The 22,656-nt window shown below is 40.3% G+C and overlaps 2 protein-coding genes across 2 annotated transcripts; one reads left to right on the top strand and one right to left on the bottom strand.

Moving 5' to 3' along the window:
* Positions 1–8,575: 8,575 nt before the first annotated feature.
* Positions 8,576–16,291, top strand: LOC112216153 (acidic mammalian chitinase). The gene is made up of 11 exons (XM_024375926.2): positions 8,576–8,622; positions 8,716–8,745; positions 9,257–9,458; positions 9,573–9,629; positions 10,469–10,634; positions 10,792–10,916; positions 11,099–11,222; positions 11,337–11,522; positions 14,003–14,122; positions 15,722–15,863; positions 15,999–16,291. The coding sequence occupies exons 1-11, from the start codon at positions 8,598–8,600 to the stop codon at positions 16,289–16,291; spliced, it is 1,470 nt and encodes a 489-aa protein (XP_024231694.1). The 5' UTR covers positions 8,576–8,597.
* A 376-nt stretch (positions 16,292–16,667) lies between these two features.
* On the bottom strand, positions 16,668–21,361 carry mfsd4ab (major facilitator superfamily domain containing 4Ab). Its single transcript, XM_024375927.2, has 10 exons — positions 20,097–21,361; positions 19,237–19,435; positions 18,890–19,138; positions 18,542–18,704; positions 18,229–18,344; positions 17,961–18,134; positions 17,636–17,783; positions 17,381–17,451; positions 17,181–17,301; positions 16,668–17,068 (listed from the first exon to the last, which is right to left on the bottom strand). The coding sequence occupies exons 1-10, from the start codon at positions 20,324–20,326 to the stop codon at positions 16,980–16,982; spliced, it is 1,560 nt and encodes a 519-aa protein (XP_024231695.1). The 5' UTR covers positions 20,327–21,361; the 3' UTR covers positions 16,668–16,979.
* Between the last annotated feature and the right edge of the window lie 1,295 nt (positions 21,362–22,656).

Here is a 22,656-nt window from a genome sequence, read left to right as displayed (position 1 = left end):
CCCACTCCTCTTTCTATTCTGGTTAGGGCCAGTTTGCGCTGTTCTCTGAAGGGAGTAGTACACAGCGTTGTACGAGATCTCCACTTTCATTTACAACATTAACAATATCGACACTGTATTTCTGATCAATTTGATGTTATTTTAACGGACAAAAATGTTGCTTTTCTTTCAAAAACCAGGATATTTCTAAGTGGCCCCAATCTTTTGAACGGTAGTGTATATTTTTTTAGGATCCGCATTAGCAGACGCCAATGGTGACAGCTAGTCTTACTTGGGTTTGTCTCACTGGAAAAAGACATTACAGACAAAACAAATTACAATTTACATACATTTAAAAACATGAACATGTAGTGTGTGAGTGTGTGCATGTATGTGACACATAGATGTCAGTACATACACACAACAAGTAGGTCACATGATGGAGCTGCATTGTGCTGTGAGGTGTTGCTGTATTTGTTTTTTAAACCAGATTTGCTGTTCACAATATGAGATGGAAGATAGTTCCATGCATTTATGGCTCTGTATAATACTATATGTTTCCTTGAATATGTTCTGGACCTGGGGACTGTGAAAAGACCCCTGGTGGCATGTCTGGTGGGGTAAGTGTTTGTGTCAGTGCTGTGTGTAAGTTGATTGTGCAAACAATTTGGAATTTCCAATATATTAATGTTTCTTATAAAAACAAGAAGTGATGCAGTCAGCCTTTCGTCAACTCTTAGCCAAGAGAGACGGGCATGCATAGTAATAATATTAGCCCTCTGATTACAATGAAGAGCAAAACGTACCGCTCTGTTCTGGTCCAGCTGCAACTTAACTAGGTCCTTCTTTGCAGCACACAAGATAAAACTAAAGCCTGAAGGACTTGCTTTGTGGAGTGTGGTGTCACGGCCAGACCTCTCCCCATCTTTAGACCCCCTTGGGTTGTGCCATGGTGGAGATCTTTGTGGGCTATACTCGGCCCTGTCTCAGGATGGTAAGTTGGTGGTTGAAGATATCCCTCTAGTGGTGTGGGGGCTGTGCTTTGGCAAAGTGGGTGGGGTTATATCCTTCCTGTTTGGCCCTGTCCGGGGGTGTCCTCGGATGGGTCCACAGTGTCTCCTGACCACTCCTGTCTCAGCCTCCAGTATTTATGCTGCAGTAGTTTATGTGTCGGGGGGCTAGGGTCAGTTTGTTATATCTGGAGTACTTCTCCTGTCCTATTTGGTGTCCTGTGTGAATCTAAGTGTGTGTTCTCTAATTCTCTCCTTCTCTCTCTCGGAGGACCTGAGCCCTAGGACCATGCCCCAGGATTACCTGACATGATGACTCCTTGCTGACCCCAGTCCACCTGGCCGTGCTGCTGCTCCAGTTTCAACTGTTCTGCCTTCTTATTATTCGAACATGCTGATCATTTATGAACATTTGAACATCTTGGCCATGTTCTGTTATAATCTCCACCCGGCACAGCCAGAAGAGGACTGGCCACCCCACATATGCTCTCTCTAATTCTCTCTTTTTTTCTCTCTCTCGGAGGACCTGAGCCCTAGGACCATGCCCCAGGACTACCTGACATGATGACTCCTTGCTGTCCCCAGTCCATCTGACCGTGCTGCTGCTCCAGTTTCAACTGTTCTGCCTTATTATTATATGACCATGCTGGTCATTTATGAACATTTGAACATCTTGGCCATGTTCTGTTATAAATTCCACCCAGCACAGCCAGAAGAGGACTGGCCACCCCACATAGCCTGGTTCCTCTCTAGGTTTCTTCCTAGGTTTTGGCCTTTCTAGGGAGTTTTTCCTAGCCACCGTGCTTCTACACCTGCATTGCTTGCTGTTTGGGGTTTTAGGCTGGGTTTCTGTACAGCACTTTGAGATATCAGCTGATGTACGAAGGGCTATATAAATACATTTGATTTGATTTGATTTGATTTACAACCATTGAATCAATATGTTTTGACCCTGACAGTTTACAATCTAAGGTAACACCAAGTTAGTCTCCTCAACTTGTTCAATAGCCACACCATTCATTACCAGATTTAGCTGAGGTCTAGAATTTAGGGTAAGGTTTGTAACCATTCCAAAAATGACTGAAACTTTTGTTAAGGGTTTCAGTAGCTTTGTTAGCTGTGGTTGCTGAATCATCAGCATACATGGACATACAGGCTTTGTTAAATGCCAATGGCAGGTCATTGGTAAAAAATAAAAATAAATAAAAGAGCGGAGGGCCTGGAGAGCTGCCCTGCGATACACCACACTTTACATGTTTAACATTAGAGAAGCTTCCATTTAAAAAAATAACTCTGAGTTCTATAATATAGATAGCTCTGAATCCACAATATGGCAGAGGTTGAAAAGCCTTAACACGTGTTTTCTCTACAACAGGTTATGGTCAATAATATCAAAGGCTGCACTGAATTCCAACAGTACAGCTCCCACAATCTTCTTTTTTATCCATTTCTTTCAACCAATCATCAGTAATTTGTGTCACTGCAGTACGTGTTAAGTGCTCTTCTCTACAAGCATGTTGAAAGTCTGTTGTTTGATTATTTACAGAGAAATAGCATTATATTTGGTCAAACACAAATTTTTCTAACAGTTTGCTAAGAGCTGGCAGCAAACTGATAGGTCTTCAGTTGGAACCAGTAAAGGCCGCTTTACCACTCTTTGGAATAACTTTGGCCTCCCTCCAGGCCTGAGGACAAACACTTTCCTCTAGGCTCAGAATAAAGACATGACAGAGTAGCTATAGTGTCAGCTACAGTACAATCCTCAGTAGCTTTCCATCTAAGTTTGTCATTATTGATCCATAACAATATTTTTTCCACCTCTCCCACACTAACTTTACAAAATTCAAACTTACAATGATTTTCTTTCTGTACATTTTTTAAAATGCATGAATACAGTGGCTCACTGTTCGTTGTTGGCATTTCCTGCCTGAGTTTGCCTACTTTACCAATGAAGTAATTATAAAAATAATTAGCAACATCAAATGGTTTTGTGATGAATAAACCATCTGATTTGATTAAAGATGGAGTTGAATTTGTCTTTCTGCCTATATTTACATTTAAAGTAGTTACATTTTTTTCAAATAAGTATTGATATAATTGATCTTGGCTTCTTTATATCATTGATTTTGAGAGACACCATTTAAATATTTAAAAGTGACATCATTTGAATGTTTTCACATGTAAAACTGCAAATTAGATTTTCACATTTTTGGGGGGATGGGAAGTAATTAAATGGTATAGGAGTTTTAAGGTTAGTGGTACGCTGTTCAACTAAAATAGTGTAATATGATTACATTTGACATGATCACTTAGTGCTGACTTTTTTTTATGACCCCACCTGGGATAAACTGATCTGCTGTGTTACGAAGTCTTTAGTATTTTCATAAGTCCCCTACAGATTCATTAGCTATAATACATCTCTGCACTTAGCAAAAAAGTGCCATCGGCACCACTTTTAGTTATCAGTTACAGTACATCTGACTATTCTCTCATCATTGCTTTCATTTACTTATTTCTGTCACACCCTGATCTGTTTCACCTGTCTTTGTGCTTGTCTCCACCTCCCTCCAGGTGTTGCCCATCTTCCCCATTATTCCCAGTGTATTTATACTTGTGTTCTCTGTTTGTCTGTTGCCAGTTCGTTTTGTCCGTCTAGCCTACCCGCGTTTTCCCCTTTGCTCCTGTCTTTTTCTATAGTTCATGTTTTTTAGTTTTCCCGGTTTTGACCATTCTGCCTGCCCTGACCCTGAGTCTGCCTGCCATTCTGTACCTTGTCAGACCGCACTGGATTATTGACCTCTGCCTGCACTGACACTGCCTGCCGTTCTGTACCTTTTGACTCTGATCTGGTTTACTGACCTCTGCCTGTCCTTGACCTGTTGTTTTGCCTGCCCCTGTTCTAGTAATAAACTTTTGTTACTGTCTGCATCTGGGTCTTCCCTAAAATGTGATAATTTCACCAATTGGAGTTTTTTTTTGTGTAGTTGGTGTGCATATGTTGTTCTATGTAACTCCTGAATCACTATGATAAATATAATAGTTTTACTTGAGTGTATTTTTAACAAAGCTGAGAGTTATTTTGAATTCCAAAGTGTAGGAATACAGGTGAAATCAGTCATTGACACAGACATGGTGGCGTAGCAGGAAGCTCAAAATGCCATGAACCAAGAGGTTTGCTTGTGAGTTCAAATCCCAGGTGAGGACATGTTGAATAAAAAAATACTATATAAATAAACATACACAATGTAATCATTTACTGTGTGTCAAATAGGTCATTTGAAAACACTGCAATAACATGACATTCAGGGGACATTTTTGTTTACATGTGAAAAATATCCAGATGTGAAACTTCATGTGAAATATCATCACATGTGAAGTGTTCCAAAACCACATGTTCACATGATTTCACATGTGAAATGAAACGTTGTGTGCAAAACATGTCTTTTTTTCGTAAGGGGCTCGACCAACTGAGCCACAAGGCCAATGAATAACACCAGAGCCAAGGTGTTCCCGTAAAGAGTTAGGTTTGATTTACTTATAAACAATGGTTTATTGCTAAAGTTGTGAGGAAACAACTAAATAGGTGTAATGCAGTTTTTTTCATTAAGCTACAGTACATGGTATCTAAACTATATTATAGGCTACTTTACTCTCATGATTCAAAACATTTACAAAAAGGATACATACTAATACTAATATATTACATGTATAGAATACAAAACATTATGATAATTAGAATCATTGCAATCTAAATCATATTTTTAAAACCATACAAAATAAACTTCAAAAGATTCCAATTCTGAGCTGCCCCCACCCTTGTGACTTTAGAGCATTATCCTTGAAGAGATGTATATTTGTGCATTATTATGCATGTTAAATTTCAGAAGTGCAGATTATAGCACTGACATATTCAGTCACCTCTGTGGCTGGCGATGGTTTGGCATTAGCCCTTAGGATGGTCAGGTCACTGTAAGTAATGTGGTCTTCCATCCTCTGCACCTTGGATTTACCAGCGTTCGCATATGTGTGCTCATTTGCAATAACAAACACCTGAAAATTATATACAACCAAGTTACAGACTAAATGTGTCTTTCATGACAGACAGTTAAAATGTTGCTTTTATCTCCTGTACAAATAATATAAATGTGTCTAAATGCTTAGGAATAGGGTCTGCTTTTGTGGTCATATTGTTGAGTGATGCATTTCTGTACCTGTGGTTTGTCTGTGCTATTTGTTTCATCATCCAACTCTCTCGATTTTGACACACATGCTGGAGAAAAAAAACATAAAAGGAAAACATTTAGAATCTTTCTTAGAATAAATCAATATACATCTTTGTCTGTGTTAGGTTCAAAAGGATAAATATGTTTTAAAAGAAGATGTTACTCACGCAAAGCTGTCTTTCTCCAGAGGGTATAAACGAACAGACCTGATGCAGCCACAACAAGAAGTAGACAAATACAGGTGACCAGGCCAATTATGATCTGCTCTGCTGATACGGGCCTGAAGAGTAAAAGGGAATGAGAAAAACAGTGATTTAAGAGTGATAATATAAGCCGTAAACATCTTTTATCTGATTTGGTGTGTGTGAAGATAATGTATGAATTTGAGCGGCTGTATGAATTAGTCATAGAATTCAATGCTTACCTTTGGGCAATGAATGGTGTTGTTGGCATGTATGTGGTTGTAGGAATAGTTGTTGTTGGTGCTATTGTAGTTGTTGTTGCTATAAAGGATATTAGTACATTTGAAGTAGGCCACTTAGTGATTTAAAATATTGTCAAAAGAATACTACAAAATAACAGAAACATGTGTTCATGACAATGTTTATGAAAGTCCCATCACTACCACCACAAGGTCACCTTTTACTTATCCATGTTCAACCAAGGACCAAAACAATGATGCAAAACCACTAACCAGTCTGAGGTGTGAGTCCCACATGTAGACTATTACAACTAAGTACACACCTTTGATCACATCACAATGTAAAGATTTATGTTGTGTACATTATATTATCTAAGGCAGGGAACATCAACTAGATTCAGCCTCGGGACAATTTTGTCTTGAGCAGATGATCAGGGGGCCGGAACATTATTACAAATAATTGAAGACTGCAAATTGACTACAAAATCCCAAACAGAAATTATTTGACTAAAACATAATAATTTCAAACCTTGCTTACATTTGTATATGATATTTTCTCTCTCTCTATTATATGTGGGAATACTTTGGATCAGATTAAAATCCCCCTCGGGCCAAATTCGGCCCGCATGCTGCTAGTTGGGGAACCCTGATCGAAGGGATACTTTGGATTTTCTATCTCATTTTGGGAAATGACTTACTTGATGGTTTGTTTCCCATTTTCATCAGAAAAGGTTGTTGTTTTCTATGAGTGAACGGAACAAATTAGTGACGCACACAAAGGGAGATGAATAATCCTTTGAAGCCTCAAATGTATTTCAACACATCTTTGTCTAAACTAACCGTTACATGGCATAATGCCTTAATCAAGCTGAAAACTTTGTCTCTGGTTATACAGTAGCCTAAGTAAACTTGTATACTATTATGGCTTAAGGGGTTATAAGGAGAATATGCAGACATTCCCCAAAATATAAAAGTTCTTACCTTTAGTAAAACTTCTAGAATGTTTTTAACAATCTGAGCCAAGTTTGAAGTTTTTAATGTGCCTATAATCTCACTATTGTGATAATGTGTGTCTCAAAATCACAAGTATTCCTTCAAATTACAGTTTCGTCAGCTCAAAGTTTATGTATTAGGGGAAGTGATACCAAAATGAGAAATAGGACATTTGCAATTTGCTTAAGCAAGAATGCAGCAAATGAGAGAGCAGAGAAGTGCGTGGTTATTAATGATTCATTATGTAACATTTATCCATTGGCATTATAATCACCCACCAAGGACTAACTTCAGTAGTAATAGGCCAATAAGAGATGTTGAAACCTGGTTTGGTGTGAATCTGACCTCAGAGATTAGTTCACCATGAATTCACCAGGTTTTAATAGACGACCTTGGATTTTTGTGGCCAGTGTTTAAAAAACATACTGTAGTTGCACACAGCTACTCCTGACTAACATGGCCTACATTTGACCTTGGTAAGTTCAGATCCAATGAGGATACTAGGAGGGATCCCCTGCTGCTGTCCCACTAACATCTGGTTAGCGTCCCTGTTCACTTTACAAACACCTCCAGCAGAACAAACAAGGTTTCTATGGGAAATCCATAAAACAAATGGTCACTTATTAAAATAACTTTTGCTTTAAGGGGTTTACTCACTATAACTATCACTGTTCAACATGTTCCATTAGCATCAGCATTTCTGTTGCATAATCTGATGCAGTCTGAAATAACAGAAGCCTGAAATAAGGAAGGAAAGATTGAGATAAGTAATCTATTGACGTTAACATATCACATAGGTTGAATAGCTACAGTGTAAGCATCTCTGTTTTGTGCCTTGTTTATGTTAGCAGTGTGATAACAGTATATGTTTTTTAGGTTACCACTTAGCTGTTCAAACAGAAAAACTTCACCATTTATTCAATGTTACTGTAACAATGTTCATCTGAGGAAGAAGGAGTAGACCAAAGCGCAGCGTGGTACGTGTTCATATTTCCATAAATTAACTGAACACTAAATACAAACGAACAAGAGCATAAACAAAAACCGAAACAGTCCCGTATGGTGCAAACACTGAAACGGAAAACAACTACCCACAAACACAGGTGGGAAAAGGCTACCTAAGTATGGTTCTCAATCAGAGACAACGATTGACAGCTGCCTCTGATTGGGAACCATACCAGGGCAAACACATAGAAGTACAAAACCTAGAACAAAACGTAGAATGCCCACCCCAACTCACCCCCTGACCAAACCAAAATAGAGACATAAAAAAGGAACTAAGGTCAGGACGTGACAGTTCCATTATTCTGGCTTATAGTGCAATAAAAAAACACAGCCGAGTCTTCAACACATTTTCCAGTCAATGTGTTTTTTATTTATTTTGATTTAACCTAGGCAACGCAGTTAAGAACAAATTCTTATTTACAATGATGGCCTACCGGGGAACAGTGGGTTAACTGCCTTGTTCAGGAGCAGAACAAAAGATTTTTACCTTGTCAACTCGGGAATCCAGCAACCTTTCGGTTACTGGCCCAACGCTCTAACCACTAGGCTACCTGCCACCCCTGTAGTTTTAATATTTGGGATATTGTGATCGCCTAAATTCTCAGTGCCAATATGTGCATACAAATTTTCTTAGTTGCCAAGTATCAACCAAAACAAGGCCCAAAGTAGGCCACATGTACTTGTTAGTTACTGTTATGATCAGTATGTTCATGAAACAATCTACCATAAAGGTCCTTCACACAAGGAGAAATCCAATTTGGCAGTGTACCTGCAGAACATAATGGAAAGATAGGTAATCACACCTCACAGCTTACGCCAGCAAATATGTTAATCTTTGGTAATGCACAACAATCTTTAGTAAATATTCCCTTTTTTTTTTGCAAAAAATGCATGTCAAGGCGTTTTGAGCAAATGCAGATTGTATAAAAGTGGTAACCGTAGACACAGTCTTTATTCAAGGCAATCATGGGCAAAGTACTGTTTGTGACGGGTAAGTAGTTATGGTGAAAGCTCAACACTACATTATTGTATGGTATCCAACGTATGCATAACAAAATGTAATCTATGTCTTCTCTTTCCATAGCTCTAGCCCTGCTGCTGCATGCACAGCTCGGTAAGTGGACTCCAGAACACAAACTCTTTGTAGGCTGGGGATAGGGGTCTCAATTGAACTCAATTGGTCCATAGACCAAGTACAGTACATACTGTATGTAGTATCTTCATGTGAGCCAGTTTACGACAGCAGGAAAATAATCCTGCAGTAACAGGAAATGTGAATTATTATGTGGATTATAATTCATTTACATTCATTTTTGTAGAGGTTTATGCATTTTTCACAAGGTAAAATCTAGTCTGAAATGTCGAAGTGAAAATGACAAACTTCAGAAGCCTTTTTAAACCTCAAATACACTACGTTTTACATTTCCTGCATTGATGGAAAGTTCTCCTGCAACAGAGTGATCAAATTAAGATCCTACATCTGTAATTGACTAAATATGGGGCAATAGAATATGTAAACTAGGTGGATTATGAGACTATATTTGAAAATTAAGTAATTCAATCCTATAAACAAGTGAATGAGCAAATATCAAACTATTCATATCCTGTTTTAACTTGTGTCTCAGGGTCCTCCTACATTTTGTCATGCTACTTCACAAACTGGGCACAGTACAGACCACCCCCCGCCATTTACATGCCCAATGACATTGACCCATGTCTGTGTACCCATCTTCTCTATGCCTTCGCCACTATGAAGAACAACGAACTGGCCACCTTCGAGTGGAATGACGTAGAGCTCTATAGCCAGTTCAATGGCCTGAAGAACCAGTGAGCCCCTACTGAGAAACTAACACCTCATGAGATTGTGTCAAGAGAGACAAATGTCATCAATTTACTACTTTAATTTCCCTTAATATGGAATAACATATTGTATTTCAACAGGAATGGCAACTTGAAGACTCTTCTGTCTGTTGGAGGATGGAACTTCGGCTCTTCTGGGTAAGATGATCCGTTATATCTGTTCGCATACTTTCCTCTTGATAACGGCCATCAGTGTCTCTCTATTTCCCCCTATTTCTCTCTATAGATCATCAGTATATTCATCAGAATATTCTCAGATTTTTTTCATGCGAATATTCTAAAATTGGCATGGTGAAAATATGTATTTTCCCCCCAGTTGTGTTTCCACAAACAGACTTGTTGCAGATAAGATGTACTTTTTCGCTTACATTTTCATGTACCAAATACAAATCAATCTGTTTCCATTGCATTTCGACTCTACTGATAGTTTTGTCACAAAAACTGTTGCGCAAAGTAGCAAATATGGTCTTGGAATGTGAGATCGCAGACAGGCCGACAGTGCCGGCAGGCCAGTCTACATTATGATATTATTATGGTTAAGAGCATCGATCATCATGTCAAAAAAATCATTCCCTCGATATTTATTGAAAGGAGCATCAAACTCATCACTGCACACTTTCACTACCCTGTGAAGTTCATACTGTATTTAATCTGTAGCCTAATAAACGGCATGGTCTCCCGAGTCATAGTGGGATGACCACACAGCATATCATCGCGTGACTCCAAAATGTACTTCAATATGATGGTCATTATATTATTATTTGAGCATAGAGGCGTTTCCACCGCCATTTCTCGCAAAAAAATAATTTTACAGATACAAACGATTCCACCATGTCAAACGAACAAATTATCTGTAGGCTTTTATAACATTCTAGCGAAAGGTAATGTTTCCATCGTCGTGATTTTTTTACAAGGTCTTTACTCGCCTAAAAACTGTGGATGGAAACGTGATTAGAGTCATTCTATTCCCCCATCAGATTCTCTGCCATGGTGGCCAGCCCCACCAACCGCCAGACCTTCATCAACTCTGTGATAGTGTTTCTGAGGAAGTATGAGTTTGATGGTCTGGACATCGACTGGGAGTACCCAGCCAACAGAGGGAGCCCTCCTCAGGATCAGCAGCTCTACTCTGTTCTCGTGGAGGTAAAGTTGACTAAACAAGAACAACAATAATACAACTGAGAGAGTTTAATATATTTCTGTTGCAATAGTTATTGTAAATAGTAAAGCCCTAATACTGACTTGCCTAGTTAAATAAAGGTTAAATAAAATAAAAAATAAAAAAATGTGTTTATAACAGGAAATGAGGGCAGCATTTGAGAAGGAGGCTAAGCAGACTAACAAGGCCCGTCTCCTGCTGTCTGCTGCTGTCTCCGCTGGAAGGGATACCATCAGCTCTGCTTACGAAATCCCCAAGCTTGGACAGTAGGCATCATGCACTCTGTAGTTACCTATCCACTCTACACTCACTCTGTAGTGGCCTATCTACTGTACTTTGTAGCCTGTATACTGCCATACAGTCATTGTCTTTCTCAAAAAGATATTACTGCTATTCAGGCTATGATACTGACCATATAATAACAGTTTGCCACTTTTGCAACCTCTAGGGCCTTGGACATGATCAATGTCATGTCATATGACTTCCACGGCTCCTGGGATCCCTTCACTGGAGAGTACAGCCCCCTGTACAAGAGCCCTGCTGACAATGGTGGCTTCATCTACTTCAATGTGGTGAGTATGTCAGGACAAGGGTGGATGGCTCTTTGTGGGTGTGATGAGTCTGCTGAAGAGCAAAGTTAATCCAGCAGACAGCAAACACTAACATATAAAGCTATTGTGTTCCAGGACTATGCTATGAACTACTGGAAGAACCATGGAGCACCAGCAGAGAAACTGATGGTTGGGTTCCCCACCTACGGCAACACATTCACCCTGACGAATGCAGCTAACAACGGAATCGGAGCATCTATTGCCGGGGCTGGAACTCCAGGCAAATACACACAGGAGGCTGGAGAGCTGGCTTACTTTGAGGTACTTTAAATGGTGATATTTCTTTCTTTCATCATAAAAAGTGAACTCTAACTGTTGAGGGCCTCCTTATGATCTGGTTTCAATTGTATCTCAACTTCGACTCAACTGGTTGCTTCTTATTTGATGGCTTTATCATAACAAGGGAAATCATACTGAACAAAAATATAAACGCAACATGGAACAATTTAATTGATTTTACTGAGTTACATTTCATATGATGAAATAAATTCATTAGGCCCCAATCTATAGATTTCACATGACTGGGAATTCAGATATGCATCTGTTGGTCACAGATACCTTTAAAGCCCCACTAAAGGCTTCAGGACCTCATCATAGTATTTTTGTGCATTTGAACTGCTATCAATAAAATGCAATTGTGTTCGTTGTCCGTAGCTTATGCCTGCCCATACCATAACCCCACCGCTATCATGGGGCACTCTGTTCACAACGTTGACATCGGCAAACCACTCGCCCACACAACACCATACACGTAGTCTGCGATTGTGAAGCCGGTTGGACGTGCTGCCAAATTTTCTAAAACTACGTTGGAGTCGGCTTACGGTAGAGACATTAACATTACATTTTCTGGCAACAGCTCTGGTGGACATTACTGCAGTCAGCATGCCAATTGCATGCTCCCTCAAAACTTAAGATATCTGTGGCATTGTGTTGTGTGACAAAACTTCACATTTTAGAGTGGCATTTTATTGTCCCCAGCACAAGGTGCACCTGTGTTATGATCATGCTGTTTTATCAGCTTCTTGATCTGCCATACCTGTCCGGTGGATGGATTATCTCGGCAAAGGAGAAATGCTCACTAATAGGGGTGTAAACAAATTTGTGCACACAATTTGAGAGAAAAAAGCTTTTTGTGCTTCTGGAACATTTCTGGGATCTTTTATTTCAGCTCATGAAACGTAGGACCAACACTTTACATTTTGCACTTATATTTTTGTTCAGTGTACTTTCAAGAACAACAAAAGAAAGTGATGACACTTGATGGAGATCGGTGTTGTTGATCCTCTGTGCTTTCATGTACAGTCGAAGTCGGAAGTTTACATACACTTAGGTTGGAGTCATTAAAACTCATTTTTCAACAACTCCACAAATTTCTTGTTAATTAACAAACTATAGTTTTGGCAAGTCGGTTAGGACATCTACTTTGTGCATGACACAAGTATTTTTTGAGTCAATTGGAGGTGTACCTGTGGATGTATTTCAAGGCCTACCTTCAAACTCAGTGCCTCATTGCTTGACATCATAGGAAAATCATCAGGAAAAGGATTGTAGACCTCCACATGTCTGGTTCATCCTCGGGAGCAATTTCCAAACACCTGAAGGTACCACGTTCATCTGTACAAACAATAGTATGCAAGGATAAACACCAGCCATCATACCGCTCAGGAAGGAGACGCGTTCTATCTCCTAGAGATTAATGTACTTTGGTGCAAAAAGTGCAAATCAATCCCAGAACAACAGCAAAGGACCTTGTGAAGATGCAGGAGGAAACAGGTACAAAAGTATCTATATCCACAGTAAAATGAGTCCTATATCGACATACCCTGAAAGGCCGCTCAGCAAGGAAGAAGCCACTGCTCCAAAACCGCCATAAAAAAGACAGACTACAGTTTGCAACTACACATGGTGACAAAGATCATACTTTTTGGAGAAATGTCCTCTGGTCTGATGAAACAAAAATTGAACTGTTTGGCCATAATGACCATCGTTATGTTTGAAGGAAAAAGGGGGAAGCTTGCAAGACGAAGAACACCATCCCAACCGTGAAGCACGGGGGTGGCAGCATAATGTTGTGGGGATGCTTTGGTGCAGGAGGGGCTGGTGCACTTCACAAAATAGATGGCATCATGAGGGAAGAAAAATGATGTGGGTATATTGAAGCAACATCTCAAGACATATATCAGGAAGTTAAAGCTTGGTCGCAAATGGGTCTTCCAAATGGACAATGACCCCAAGCATACTTCCAAAGTTGTGGCAAAATGGCTTAAGGACAACAAAGTCAAGATATTGGAGTGGCCATCACAAAGCCCTGATCTCAATCCTAGAAAATTTGTAGGCAGAACTGAGAAAGAGTGTGCAAGGGCAAGGAGGCCTACAAACCTAACTCAGTTACAGCATCTCTGTCAGGAGTAATGGGCCCAAATTTGCCCAACTTATTGTGGGAAGCTCGTGGAAGGATACCCAAAACGTTTGACTCATGTTAAGCAATTTAAAGGCAATGCTACCAAATACTAATTGAGTGCATATAAACTTTTGATCCACTGAGAATGTGATGAAAAATAAAAGCTGAAATAAATCTCTACTATTATTCTGACATTTCACATTCTTAAAATAAAGTGGTGATCCTAACTGACCTAAAACAGGGAATTTTTACTAGGATTCTATGTCAGGAATTGTGAAAACTGAGTTTAAATGTATTTGGATAAGGTGTGTGTAATCTTCCGACTTCAACTGTATCACAGATCTGTGGGTTTTTGAAAGACGGAGCCACAGAGGTTTGGGACACACCACAGGATGTGCCGTACGCCTACAAAGGAACCCAGTGGGTGGGCTATGACAATGTCAAGAGCTTTGGGATCAAGGTAAGAACAATACAATAAAAAAATAGTATTTGTTGCAATGTGAAACTACTTTTCGTTAAGCATTATGGTGACATACACTGAGTGTACAAAACACTCGGAACATGCTCTTTCCGTGACATAGACTGACCAGATTAATCCAGGTGAAAGCTATGATCCCTTATTGATGTCACTTGTCCACTTCAATCAGTGTAGATGAAGGGGCGGAGACAGGTTAAAGAAGGATTTTTAAGCCTTGAGACAATTGAGACATAGATAGTCCATGTGTGCCATTCAGAGGGTGAATGGGCAAGAAAATGATTTAAGTGCCTTTGAACGAGGTATGGAAGTAGGTGCCAGGCACACCGGTTTGAGTGTGTCAAGAACTACAATGGTGATTGGTTTTCATGCTCAGCAGTTTCCGTGTGTGTCAAGAATGGTCCACCACCCAAAGGACATCCAGCCAACTAGACACAACTACGGGAAACATTGGAGTCAACGTGGGCCAGCATCCCTGTAAATCTCTTCCAACACCTTGTAGAGTCCATGCACTGACAAATAGAGGCTGTTCTGAGGGCAAAACGGGGTGCAACTCAATATTAGGAAGGTGTTCTTAATGATTCATACACTGAGTGTATAAAACGTGTGTGGCGAGACTAGATCAAACAGTCTGCTAAATGTGTTTCCAACACACACACCCTTAAGAGGGTAATATGAAAAATATGTATTTATGGCATGCTTTTATATACACAAGTACATTCAACACACACAACAGCATAAATATTTCACTGCACATGAATGTGCATTCATAACATGGAAATGATTAGTGCGGCTGCTCTCTAGGGATTACCTTATAGTAGTGCACCAAGTTGTTCAACTGGGTTTCTCTGCATGTGTTGAACTCCACAAAAAATGTTGCGCCTTTTTGCTAGCTAACATTTTAAGTTGTGCCCCTTGCTGTCTTTCGGCAGTTGTGGAACAAGTACTGAATAGTCATACTTGAGTAAAAGTAAAGATACCTTAATAGAAAATGACTAAAAGTCAACTAGTAATACTACTTGAGTAAAAGTCTAAATGTATCTGGTACTTAAGTACAGTGGTGAAAAAAGTACTCAATTGTCATACTTGAATAAGTAAAAGCAATACATCAAATTCCTCATATAAAGCAAACCAGATGGCAACATTTTCTAGTTTTTATTTATTTACGGACTGCATGGGCACACTCAAACACTCATACATAATTTACAAATGCAGTATTTGTGTTTAGTGAGTCCTCCAGATCAGAGGCAGTACACGCTGGGCACGTCAATGTCTATTCCACATTGGTTCAAGGTAATTTCATTGAAATAAAACAACCAGTGTGTGCCCAGTGGGTAGGAATGACAATGCATTATATTAATAGGTGTGTGAATTGGACCATATTGCTGTTCTGCCTAAGCATTCGAAATGTAACAAGTACTTTTGGGTGTCAGGGAAAATGTATGGGACTAAAAAGTATATATTTTCTTTAGGAATGTAGTGGAGTAAAAGTAATAAAAATATAAATAGTAAAGATACCCCAAAAACTACTTAAGTAGTAGTTCAAATCATTTTTACTTAGTTACTTTACACCACTGTTTATAGGTTGACTGGCTGAAGAAGAACAACTTTGGAGGAGCCATGGTCTGGACTCTTGATATGGATGACTATACCGGCACCTACTGTGGCCAGGGAAAATATCCTCTCATCAACGTCCTCAAGAAAGGCCTCAATCTGGAATCAGCACGTAAGAGACCTGCACACTAGATTGGGTTCAATAGCAGAAAAGTATGACATCTCTGACTGCTGTGCTACAGAATTATATCAAACACCCAAAATGTGTTCTTTCAATTCATGATTTTGTTTTTAATACCCATTTCAGCTTGCAATCCCCCTGCAACTCCCCTGCCCCTTATTAAGGGAACTACCAATGGAGGTGATGATGGTGGGGACTCTGGAGGCAGCTCGAGCGGAGGCAGTTCCAGTGGAGGCAGCCCCAGCGGTGCGACCAGTGGCATGAACAGTAACTTCTGTGTTGGCAAAGCTGCTGGGCTGTACGCCGACCCCAAGAACAAGAACCAGTTCTACAACTGCAGTCAGGGCAAGACCTACTTCCAGTACTGTGCTACTGGCCTGGTCTTCGACACCTCATGCTCTTGCTGCAACTGGTCCTAAAGTCCCTATTTCAGAATGGCAGGTGACATTTCATGGTCAGATACCCTCCATTTCAGAACTGGAGGCATCCCTTTTTGAGTATATATCCTACATTATATTTCAGATAGCAATAAAAAAAAGACTTATTTCAATAAATTGTCCTAAAATGTTTTGAATTATCCCCTTCTTGTGATCAACTATTAATGAAAGCAAAAGATTTCACTGTCTTATCTGTTGAAATAAAAAAAGTAGTCATTCAACTCATGTACAAATGTTTTTAAACATTTCAACATTGTGACAATGAGCAACAATGAATACCAATCCAAATGCCTTGAAAATAAAGCACATTATTTTCATATACTGTAACCTAACTACCCCTTGCTCACACACTTATTACAAAGTCATTATCTATAGGGGTTTTAAACAGAAGGTAACATTAGCATATCTAAAGGGATGATGATGATTGGAATAAGAAGCAGTAGCGGCATTTTCAGGAAGGAAAAAAGGAGGGACTAAATCATTTGGAATATATTAATAACTTAAACATGACTTATTCACTCTTCTGGCTATTGCAGCCTTCAGGATGGCTAAAACATTACATGTCCTGGTACTGTATGTATTTGTCTTCACTGACGGCGTGTTTTCTTCCTCTTCACATTGTTGGTCAATAACAATACTGAGCACCAAATGGCCCCAGCTACATAGCCTCTCAGCTACTCTCCTTCTGTTCTGTTTTACTGTCTACTACTGCTGCTGCTGGTGGGAGCTCCTCCACCATGGCTGACTTCACTGAGGTTCCTGTGGGGTGGAGAAAGATTAGAATGTGAACAGATGGGTTACAGATAAATTATGTACTTTTTCCTCTATGTACAGTTGTTCAACTGTGATATGGCTGAGGTGGTCCTAGTACCAGTGAGGTATTTCCTGTGCATGCGATGTAAGAACAGCAGCCCGAAGAAGAGGATGGAGCCCATACAACCGATTATCATTCCACAGAGCAGGAAACTATAGCTGCCTTCACTCTGGATGATCTGGAGAATAAAAAGCACAATTTTAGACTGTTAATCTTCCCCTCTCTTTAACATGTACTACGTCTCTGTGCAGTCTTACCGATCCAACGAGGACTTGCATGACCATTTCTCCCATCCCAGCACTTGTTACCAGAACTGAGGTTGCACATCCTGCCAAGAGAGAAAAGATAAGCAGAGTAAGACAGAGAGATTATATACTGTAGTATCTCATCATCATTTATCCAACCACTCTATTACTGTATCATTACTGAGTCGTTACTGTGTTGTTACTGAGTTGTTACTGTGTTGTTACTGAGTCATTGACACTTATTGTGCTGGCGATTGATGAATGTACCTTGGTAGTCCAGGATGTCCTCAGTGTAAGCCAGCATACAGGGGAAGATGCTGCTGAGGAACAGGCCCAGTAGAGTGGTCCCAACAAACAGGAATATACTGCTGGTGTCGAGGACGAGCAGCAACAACACTGTGACAATGACACCAGCCTGCAGAGATGAAGAAAGACTTCAATTGGATATATAGACAATCAATTATTGAGAGAAATGCCCATTTAAATATAAACATATTGGAATTGAAAGACAATAAATATTTTATTACAAGCCTTCATTAATGTTAATTCCTTTTCCTTAGGGATTAATAAAATATTATATCATTGGCATTACCAGATTAATCATGAGCAGTCGAACGGGCTGGAAGCGGAAGGTGAGAGGGATGGACACCAGACGTCCTGCAGTAATGGCTGCCCAGAAGATACTAACCAGGTATCCCGCAGTCTTATTAGGTAGAGAAATGGGGGGAGACACTGCATATGTGTACACAAAGCCTGCATACGCACCCTAGGAATAGAAAGTGGAGGTCCTCAGATTAATCCATTGTTGCATACATACACTAATATGGAGCAGACTGCATAACAGAATCGGTACTACTCACCACAATGCCATCGGTCATGAACAGGACCATTCCACCAACGATATGAATCCCAAAGAAGGACACAGGCAACTCACGCAGGTTGTTATTCTGACAGCAGCTGAAGATATCCCCATGACCTGCAAACCGAGAGAAACATTAGGAGAGATCTAAACCACTTGTCTAGTACAGTAGGTGTGAATTTTCAACTGATCCAAACTCAGAATTTGATGTGATCCAAGTATTATAATTTTCAAATTATCTTGGGTATACTGTCATCTTATAGAGGAAATGAGGAGTTCAGATCAGATCCAAAAGATCCAGTTTTGCCCTTTACCTCCTCCCTCCTCCTGGTCTTTAGGTTCTGTGTCAGGCCCCTCGGCCCCCTGGTTCTCCATGGACAGCTCGTCTTTGTCCAGCAAAAGAGGTGTGGTGCTGCGGCAGCAGGGGATCAACTGCTCCTGGTACATCAGGAATAACACTGCCATTGGCACTGGCAGCTGGGAGAGGAAAATATCATTCAAATGATGTATCATGGGAAGAAATGTAAAATCTTGGATCAAAGCCTTTGCAATAATAAATCAACATTATTCAAAGTTTGGAGTGAGCGGAATCAATATTAGGAGCAGTTATGCTTGAGCTTACACACTATGTTTCACCTCACTATGCTTGGCCAAGATCTTACATTGATCATTGCCATGATCCAGAAGGCGTAGGACACGATGGACTCCTCTGGCTCCTCTGCTAGGGGCAGGTGGTCCATGGACACGTTGTGCATCACAATGGGGCTGTTCCTCAGCGTGTTCCTGAAGTGGTGCATGATCTCGGTCACATTTTCTGTCACATTCCCCACCCTGCAGCCTGTCTCCGACAGGAAGGGATCAGCAATCAGAGGGCTCACCAGCGCCCCGAACCCAATGAAGAAGTGGAGGGCCTGCAAAAACAACAAAGTTTCTATCATTCATTCTAAATATAATGCACTTTGGGTATATTCTGAAAGCTGAACTGAACTGGGCATAGTTACTCTCTCACCTGGAGAAAGACAGCCGAGTCCTTCTGATATATGGCGACCAGCTGGATGTTGGCGATGGTGTCAATGATGCCCATGGCCAGACCGGACACAGCCATGGCAATAGCCAACAGCAGCACATTATGGCAGAGGGGGATGATGGCAAATATTACAGAGATGAGTAGCGAGGACAAGAACAGTGCAGCTAGAGCACTGAACAACCTTTGGGAGAGAGGGGAGGAGTTATTACTACTAGAAATAACATACACATATAGAGGTTTGAATGGCTCAAACATTGAACAAGATGTTAGCCAACACTATGGTTGAAATATGCAAAGGCCTGCTGGCTAGGGGCTCACTGTTGATAGAATAGGCTACAGAGATAATTGCCAACTGATGCATACACAAACCTTCACACTCTTAAAGGCTCTGCAAAGTGATTTCACAGTTTAAGCAAAAAGAAGCCACGGAACTGTTTGCATTGTGGTTCAAAAAAATGCAGTACCTAGAACTACGTAGAAAGCCCTTTAAATTACAGCTATCTTTTTGTAATTGGTTTAAAGTGAGAATCCAGGGAACACAGTTCCCATACTGTAGGAGAACCCTTTTTGGTTCCAAGTAGAACTCTTTTCGGTTCCATGTTCCACCTGGAACCAAAAGGGGTTCTTCAAAGGTTGCTCCTATGGGGACAGCCGAAGAACCCTTTTTGGTTCTAGATAGCACCTTTTTTTCTAAAAGTGTAGGGTTGCACATTATGGATTTCGGGAATCCACCAACCGGGATTTTGGGAAAACCAGAGATAGTTTTTTTTTTTTAAGTTCCCGGAATTTTTCGACCCTATGCTTCACACAGGGATTAGAGAACTGTTTGAATAGTCACTCACGTTTTCTTGAAGACCCCTCCGATTGAGCTGCCGATGAGCAAGCAGAACTGCTGGGAGAAGAAGACCCAGGTGATCTGGCTCAGTGTAGACTGGGTTTGACATCGCAAGTCCAATATGGTGGGTCCCAGGAAGGCTATACACAGTCCAAAACTGAAGAACACACTCCAGTATGTACAGGTGTGGTGAAAGTTCCTTTTAAAAAGTGTTATAATCCGCTCTTCTATAAACATTATTGTTCCACAAGCTTCAGAAATTCAAATTGAGAAATTATGAACAAAAGTCAGTCCACAATTTTGCAAAGAGAATTGTCCAGTAGTACACCTAACTAGCCTCTATGTTATTAGGTGTCCAGTCAACAGTACGGTTAGTAACTACTCTGTCTCTACCCGCTGAAGGTCTTGCAGTATAATATTTGAGTGATTCGCTCTCTTTTAAATATTTTCAAGTTCCCACCAAAATTACTTAACTGAAAGGATGTCCTTTGTAGTTAATGGGTAGAGGAGACTCTATGAACATTGGGTATCTTTCAATTGTCAATGATTTGCTGTTAAGCGTCAAACTGTGTCAAAATTATATTTTAAAGCTAACTGTCATAGTCAGGCATGTCCATTCATTCATTCAGGTCAGGAAATGACACAGGATGAAAGGGTGCCTTGGCTTCCCTTGGTGCCAGCATGGAGTTGTATCACCAGGAGGGCTTAGGGGACCTAACCTGTGGAGGGCCCAAAATGAATTCCCATAGATGTAAAAGCATCATACTTGATAAATGATTGGAATATAACTTCAAAAGGACTACAACATGCTCTTGGTCATTTCTATGGCACTCTCCTCCTCCGAGACTTTCTCTGTGTGGGCAGCAAGGGAAAGTACTGATGATGAGAGTCAAGGTGGGGGAAATTATTATCGCAAGTCATTGACAAAGTGTCACTTATACTCACTGTCAGTTGTATATTTAAAATGGCAGACTTAAGCAATGACTCCCCAGCTAAATATAGGTTAAATAAAGTATACCAACATGAACTTGTTTGCAGGTCTAAAGTCTAGGAGGTTGACTGGGGTTGGAGGATGTGCATCACACAACACCACTAGTTTTATATTGACTTATATTTGTTGTAAAACTTCAACCATGACAGGAAGATAAAATTGTTTAGCAGCAGGGACGTCCCCAAGACTGGTCTTGGTGAGCGTCTTGGTTTGCTGGCTTACAACTCATCCCTGAATTGATTTACTGAGGCTAATGGCCAGTTATGAATTTTCGGGTCACAACAAGGTCAAAGAGTAGGAATGGGTACCAACAAATGGTAGCAATTCGAACAAGCACTTATTGAATCCCATTCCTTACCATTTACCATATTGCCCCCAGGCCAGTATCTTCCACATAGATGCTAACACAACGACCTTCATGTAATTTGGAAGAGAGTATTTATGCTACACATTTACTACACATTCATGCTGCAATATGCTACATATGCTTCATATCCTTGTGAAAAGGCTAAATACAGTGCTTTTGGAACGTTTCCATACCCCTAAACTTTTTCCATATTTTATTATGTTACAACCTTATTCTAAAATGGATACAAAAAAAAGTGGGCAGAGATGGTTGTCCTTCTGGAAGGTTCTCCCATTTCCACAGAGAGCTCTGTCAGATTGACCATCGGGTTCTTGGTCACCTCCCTGACCAAGGCCCTTCTCCCCCGATTGCTCAGTTTGGCTGGGTGGCCAGCTCTAGGAAAATTCTTGGTGGTTCCAAACTACTTCCATTGGGGAAATTGAATGCTGCAGACATTTTTTGGTACCCTTCCCCAGACCTGTGCCTTGTGATGGCCAGACCAGGGCCTTGTGATGGCCACTCCAATACCTTGACTTTGTTGTCCTTAAGCCATTTTGCCACAACTTTGGAAGTATGCTTTGGGTCATTGTCCATTTGGAAGATCCATTTGCGACCAATCTTTATCTTCCTGACTAATGACTTGAGATGTTACTTCAATATATCCACATCATTTTCATAATCTACAATTTATTTCCTGAGGTCTTGGCTGATTTCTTTTGATTTCTTTTTCCCATGATGTCAAGCAAAGAGGCACTGAGTTTGAAGGTAGGCCTCAAATACATCCACACCTCCAATTGACTCAAATTTGTATTTTTTTATTTTACCTTTATTTAACTAGGCAAGGCAGTTAAGAACAAATTCTTATTTTCAATGACGGCCTAGGAACAGCGGGTTAACTGCCTGTTCAGAGGCAGAACGACAGATTTGTACCTTGTCAGCTCGGGGGTTTGAACTTGCAACCTTACGGTTCCTAGTCCAACGCTCTAACCACTAGGCTACCCTGCCGCCCCAATGATGTCAATTAGCCTATCAGAAGCTTCTAATGCCATAACATCATTTTCTGGAATTTTCCAAGCTGTTTAAAGGCAGTCACCTTAGTGTATGTAAACTTCTGACCCACTGGAATTGTGATACAGTGAATTATAAGTGAAATAATCTGTCTGTAAACAATTGTAGGATAAATGACTTGTGTCATGCAGAAAGTAGCTGTCCTAACCGTCCTAAAAAGTT

The sequence above is a fragment of the Oncorhynchus tshawytscha genome, linkage group LG16, assembly GCF_018296145.1.
Source record: "Oncorhynchus tshawytscha isolate Ot180627B linkage group LG16, Otsh_v2.0, whole genome shotgun sequence".
In the NCBI taxonomy this organism is placed as follows: domain Eukaryota; kingdom Metazoa; phylum Chordata; class Actinopteri; order Salmoniformes; family Salmonidae; genus Oncorhynchus; species Oncorhynchus tshawytscha.
The sequence above is the reverse complement of the archived record's forward strand: the minus strand, read 5'-3'. Positions and strand labels throughout refer to the sequence as shown.